The sequence below is a fragment of the Palaemon carinicauda genome, chromosome 5 (genome assembly GCF_036898095.1).
Source record: "Palaemon carinicauda isolate YSFRI2023 chromosome 5, ASM3689809v2, whole genome shotgun sequence".
Classification (NCBI taxonomy): domain Eukaryota; kingdom Metazoa; phylum Arthropoda; class Malacostraca; order Decapoda; family Palaemonidae; genus Palaemon; species Palaemon carinicauda.
Genome location: NC_090729.1, coordinates 6,937,127 through 6,944,352, shown reverse-complemented (window position 1 = coordinate 6,944,352; position 7,226 = coordinate 6,937,127). Strand labels below are relative to the sequence as shown.

The 7,226-nt window shown below is 33.9% G+C and overlaps 1 protein-coding gene across 1 annotated transcript; it reads left to right on the top strand.

Annotated features, from left to right (window-relative positions):
• The first annotated feature begins 6,340 nt into the window (after positions 1 to 6,340).
• On the top strand, positions 6,341 to 6,838 carry LOC137640747 (uncharacterized). Its single transcript, XM_068373224.1, has one exon. The coding sequence runs from the start codon at positions 6,341 to 6,343 to the stop codon at positions 6,836 to 6,838; it is 498 nt and encodes a 165-aa protein (XP_068229325.1).
• The last annotated feature ends 388 nt before the right edge of the window (positions 6,839 to 7,226 follow it).

The following is a 7,226-nucleotide window of genomic DNA, read 5'->3' as shown; positions in this document are numbered from 1 at the left end:
AACACAAATAAAAGTTGTTATGCCTGCCACAAACTTTTATTACCTGAATCTCATGACATCCACATTGATAGCAGGACTTATGAGAAGCAGGGTACTCGGTCTTAATATACACCGCCATTCCCCTGGCCCTAGGAATGGCATCACGTTTCAGCATTATTGGCTTCTTAAAACCAGTTATAAGGAGCTCAGATGAGTGCCTCATATTAGAAACCAAAGTTTCTGAGCACAAAAGAATATCATACTGTCTGGACGCAACTGTAAGGTCTTGGATATTTGCATGAAGACCACGAATATTGCAATACAGAAGACGACATTGACGAAATTTTGGACGTACTGGTCCCGGATTTTGCTCAATGTCTCCAGACAGCATAAGAATTAATAGAAATAAGAAAGAGACATCATACTTAAAAACTAGATTAACAAGAATTATAACAAAAACAATATGTACAGAATAATAAAAAAAAAGTGATTGATGATACCCATAGACTATAGTAAAAAGTCGGAAAAACTGGTCAACATGGAGGAGCCGATACACCATGCAAGGCTAAATACCCTCCAGGATAGCCACTTCAACTGAAGGGAGGACAGTAAGGATGGTTTTAAGAAGAAAAAATCAGAAAAAGGAAAAGACAACCTCTTGATAAACCACCAGGCATCCATGGCCCTTCTATTAAGCCTGCCCAACACACCATTTCAAAAAAACAAGAGGAAGAAAAAAAATAAGATAGAATAGAGTGCCCGAGTGTACCCTCAAGCAAGAGAACTCTAACCCAAGGCAGTGGAAGACCATGGTACAGAGGCTATGGCACTACCCAAGACTAGAGAACAATGGTTTAATTTTGGAGTGTCCTTCTCCTAGAAGAGCTGCTTACCATAGCTAAAGAGTCTCTTCTACCCTTACCAAGAGGAAAGTACACTGAACAAATTGCAGTACAGTAATTAACCCCTTGGGTGAAGAAGTGTTGTATCTCATTGTTGTCAGATGTATGAGGAAAGACGAGAATATGTAAAGAATAGGCCAGACTATTCTGTGTAAGTGTAGGCAAAGAAAAAATAAGCCGTGACTAGAAAGAGGGATCCAATGCATTACTGTCTGGCCAGTCAAAGGATCCAATACCTCTCTAGTGGTAGTATCTCAACGGGCGGCTGGTGCCCTGGCCAACCTACTACCTATATATATATATATATATATATATATATATATATATATATATATATATATATATATATATATATATATATATATATATATATATATATATATATATATATATATATATAAATATATATATATATATATATATATATATATATATATATATATATATATATATATATATATATATATATATATATAATTATATATCTCTGAATGCTTCTAGATGTAACAGTATTGATACTTTGTAAACATAACAAGATATGAAACGCCAAATAACGACCAAAAATAATCTGAAGTTTTTCATTGTTTGTTGGAGTTAACTCCATTAGGAATGTTTATTTCTGCACACTGTAAATTCAACGAGGAAGTAATTTGATAAAAATTACTCTATTAAAAATATTTTCACCACTAACCTACATACTGTTTAGATATTAAATTTCATTATTTAGAAATTCCATTTGTATAGGTCATAATAAGTAAAATAAAACAGATATACCAAAGAACAAATATTGTAGATGCAACCAACAGAATATAATTTGCATGTCTATATTCCATTTTTATTTCACTACATAATGTTACCAATGACCTATAGCCTGTAGGGGAAGTAGCTTTTAATTTGGGCAAATCAGATATTCTTTCAAGTTTCGTTCTACGTAAGGTGTAAGATCACAAAAGAGATTTGCACATTTTCTGTGGTACGAGAGTGAGGTACTCATTAAAAACGTTCCAATATGATAGGTTTTTAAGTTTATATTCTTCTTTAAAATTTTATTTCATTGGTTTTGTTTTAATATGAAGCCTTTTTTGTTTAGAGATGACTGGCTACGAACTCTGCATACACAGAGACAAGCAAACAAATGCTTTACAAACACCAATCATTGCTTTTGCCCAAAAAGATGTCACTCATGAATGTCAGAGGTAAGGGACAGTGACAATGATCTAGCAGGACAATTCCCAAGAGAATGACCATGTATATGTTACAGTCAAACTGTGAAATCAGTTATTTCGTTAAATGACTAAAACTGTCAGTCATTACATGTAATACCTGTAGGGGTTAGTCAATTCATGATATGACTGATAATTCTAGTCATTTTGCGAAATGACTGATTTATTGTCATTTTTTTACACCATATGGCTGTTATACTTAAGGCATAGTGTGAATTAGTATTTTGACTCGTTTCCACTATCTACGAAATAACTCCGGCCACGAATATAGTACATATTACTCTCACCTCCCTTACTACAAGATCAGTTTATTCTAGTACCTTGACAAGATGTCTGAGAGCATAGAGTTAAAATTTCGTGAAGAGTTATTATCTAGGTATGAGAAGTGTTCCAAGTATCTCATTCCGATAGACGCTTATTTTCAAATGATTGAGGACATTCATAGAACTAGCGAAAGAAAGAACACGAAAAGTCGTCACGAATATTACCTTCTGAGTAAATATGAAGTGTTACAGTGTGGGGATGTTGAGAAAATTATTAAGAAACGACAAACTCTAGACGAAACACCTGTGTACTATGTCTCCATTGAGGACACATTTGACATAGTTAAAAGAGCACACGTTGCAACTGGTCATGGCGGTCGAGACAGAATGACAAAGAACTCCAAGTGAAATATGACAACATTCAGCGAGATACAATTGAACTATTCAAGTCGTTATGCTTGGAATGCCAGAGAAAGAGAAGGCGACCAATGACAAAGGGTGTCGTAGTTAAACCTAATCCGAGTACTGAATTTTCATCATGATGCCAGGTTGATCTCATAGACATGCAATCTATGTCATGTAGAACCTTCAAATTGATTATGGTGTACAAAGACCATCTGACAAAGTTCTGCGTTCTACGTCCGCTCACATCAAGGCGTGCAGCTGAAGTAGCATTACAACTTGCTGATATCTTTCTACTTCTGTGTGTTCCTGTAATTCTTCAATCTGACAATGGTTCTGAGTTTGCAGCTCAGATTATTACTGAACTGCGTTCTTTGTGGCCTGAATTGCCAATCGTTCACGGCAAGCCTAGACACCCACAGAGCCAAGGCTCTGTTGAGCGAGCAAATGGTGACATAAAAGACATGCTTGTACACTCTAAAAAATTAAGGGTATAAAAGGAGTAGAAAAAGGGTATTTCTAGTGGTTAAAATAGCATACCCTATCGGGGTATATAAGAACTATAATATACCCTTTACAATATACCCATATCAAGGGTATAACATATACTTGAGATACCCTTCCTTAGGAGTATATCGCAGGTAAAAAATACCCCTTTACAGGGTATTCAATACGATATAAATACCCGTGTATATTAATTATAATTATATAATTAATATCCATTCCACCATTAGTTGTAGTTATAGCTTACAGTATATAAAATCATAAGGTCAATGATTTTAAAAGTTTGGTTTATCAATTTATTATTTCCATTACACTTGAAAATCAAAAGTATATATATATGTATATATATATATATATATATATATATATATATATATATATATATATATATATATATATATATATATTGGTACACATATATATATACTGTATATATATATATATATATATATATATATATATATATATATATATATATATATATATATATATATATATAATTTTGAAGTAAGTTTATATTGTTGCCAAAAGTCACTTGATTAAACATTCTCAGTTATAATATATACTGAGGCTAGAGGACTGCAATTTAGTATATTTAATGATTGGAGGCTGTATGATGAGCATACCAGTTTGCAGCCCTCTAGCCTCAGTAGTTTTCAAGATCTGAGGGCGGACAGGAAAAGGGCGGACGGACAGACAAATTGCCATCTCAGTAGTTTTCATTTACAAAAAACAAAGTCAGTATAATACCTGTATACATATTATCATCAATTTAAATTCATAACATAAGGAAAAGCAACCACATATAGACTCATTATAATGCCTTGCCAATTTTTTTGCCCATGTACTAACAGAAGAGGGTAATTTGCAGTTATGTTGAAATATATAAGATTCTAAGAATAACAAAGTTTTTTCAATTGGTTTTGGACATTCCAATGAAAATGAAAAATATGACTGAAACATGCTTTCAAAAGTATTAGTAAACCTGGAGTTTTGCCTTGAAAAAAAAAAAAAAAAAAAAAAACAGCCGCCATTGATGTGAAGCTGATATTCTCCTCTTCGAAAGGTGAGGACTGGGAGCTGGACATTTTATATCCTGGAAAGTATCAGAAACTGTGTAAACTGACCAGAGTTATATATACATTGGGAAAAGATAATTTTAGCAAGATATTTTAATGCATTAATACTATTTAAGTGAATGCATTGATTGACGCCTTTTAACAGGGAAGCGTGTAGGGATATAAGTTAATACTGTGTAAGGTAATCACTAGTTTTTGTTGCTTTTCTGGTGTTTAGCAGAAATAATTTTTAGGGTGAAAGTATATTTCGACATGTTATATACAAAAAATGACAACATATATGTATAATGCCGTATAGCAACAATAATAATACTATGTATTCTAATAACAGTGGGTTAACTCTTGTGAATGAGCTAGAACATATTCCTCACTCTCTCTAAAGAGTGATGGCAGAAGCTGCAAAGCAAACCGAACGCAGAAAACTGTGAAAAGAAAATATTTGTTAGTGTGTGCCTAAATACATATATATATATATATATATATATATATATATATATATATATATATATATATATATATATATAGAAAAGAAAAGGAAAAAATATCATACATAAATCCTTAACTGTCTGCTACCGCAAGTCAAACTTTTTTAATTTGATAAAATTCTGGTGGAAAACAAATGTAAAATCAGTTTTTTTCTCTTTTCTGAAACCTTGAAATTATCGTACAAAAGCGTACGATACCTAAGATATGTATCGTACATCGTACTGGACCCAAAATAATCGTACATATACGATAATTATCGTACGAATGGCAACGCTGAATGCAAAGCCAGAGAGAGAGGACTCGTGTCTACTCTCAGGTGTCGTACCTAGTGACGTCACATTAATAACGGCTATCCGTGCGAAAGCTGCGCCTAGGTTGACCTGTAAGATTCTATTCCCCTCCCCATAATGTCGTATGTGCAATACATTCACCAAGAGCAATTTCATATATATATATATATATATATATATATATATATATATATATATATATATATATATATATATATATATATATATATATATATATATATTAATTGAATTATCATAACTAAAATAGTACTTATATTTCGTTACTAAAGTCTACTGACGAGTAGTATGTCAAAAGGCTTCGTCTCTGTTTTAACCATTTTTTCAGTGCAAACCACACCATACGTAGGTATATGCTATTTAGAATCATTGTAAAAACGAGATAAAATAATGTAAGTGTCATTCTAGAATAGTTGTGGTTCTTTCACCATAGTTATGACATGCAACAGAGACGTACATATACGCTTATTAGTATGGTAAACGGCGTTTTTCTTTCAAGTCAGAGTTAGCAGTATATATACATATTGGGGACTACTGATGCTTGCATAGATGGACAGTTAGTGTTCTTACCTTGGTCAGCAGTTACTAACAGTTGAAATGCAGTGTAGATATTATATTCCTGATAACGATAATTTGAAGTTACAGCTTACGGCAATTTATCTTCACTGCAGAGCACATCAGAGTCAACACACCACTGATATTTCCCGCCAAATTCCCGGGCTCTCGAAGAGTCTCGAGACGGCAACAATACAAATTGCCAAGTACTGCATTTTGTAGTAGGAACTTGCTTCAAAACTATCCATAACTCCAAACCAATATGTTGTTAGTAACTTTTTTGGTGCATTACACTATCAGTGTAACAATATGAAGATTTAATACAGAAAAAAAGTTCATTTCATGACATGATCCCACAAATTTATCAAGCCCATTTGAGACAAAGTATAAAAGAGGGTATATTATTCACAAAAAAAACCCTGCCTCCTGATGTAGAGGGGTATTTTAGAGCCTTGGGGTGTTTTACATGTATATATACCTCAGCTCCAGCGTTATACCCTTTGTATACCTTGAACATTTTACAGTGTAGCGTGGATGGCTGACAACAACTCAACGGACTGGGCTACAAGCATCAAATTTGTTCAGTTTTTCTAGAATTTGGCTTACCATGCAGGGATCAAAAGAAGTCCATATGCTGCAATGTTCGGTGTGAATGCCCGAGTCGGACTGACATCAACATCACTTCCGCAAGAAATCATCAGTTGCCTGCAGTCTGAGCAAGACCTTATAACAACGCATCAGCAGCAAGAAACAGATGCCAACGAGCCTGAATCAGAAGCAGAAGCTGATGCCAATGAACCCGAGCGAGAACCACCCAAAGCTGAATCTGAACAAGAGCCAGAGCCACTATCCCAGCATCAAATGAACCTTGATCAACTTCATAACAGCATCAGCTCCCAACGATTAGCAGCAAGTGAATCTCAGAGACAACAAGCAAAACATATGGTTAAGAGGAGCCCAACAGAATTAGTAGCAGGTGAGATAGGAGACAACATTGCTCTTCCAATTCCATTGGTTGATCGAGGTCGTGGAGACCCAAGAAACATCCTAGGTGTTATTGTGAGTAGGAGCATGAACGACCAATACAGAGTGGCCACCAAAAGTGGTATTCTAAAAGGAAGCTATTCCAGGAATTAGTTTGACATTTGTCCTGGGAGATTGCTGAAAGAAAGTGACATTAACAATGACATTGAAATTTCTCTCCGAGAAGCCGTTATCAAATCCTCTATCAGTGGAGGACAAGGTTTTGTTAAGTGTTCATGCAATGATCCATAAAAATGTCAAACAAACAGATGCAAATGTTTCAAATCTAAACAGCTATGCAATAGAAGATGCCACAATAGCCTCAACTGTGTAAATAAATAAATCTGTAATTGATATGTCATGTGTTTTTACTATTGTTCGATTGTTCTATCGTACTATTGATTTAAGTTTTAACTAGTGCTTTTATATTTGTGATTTTCTATGAATGAAATTATTATACGAGGTGATTTATTCTTGCAATTATTGTAAATATTGATATTAC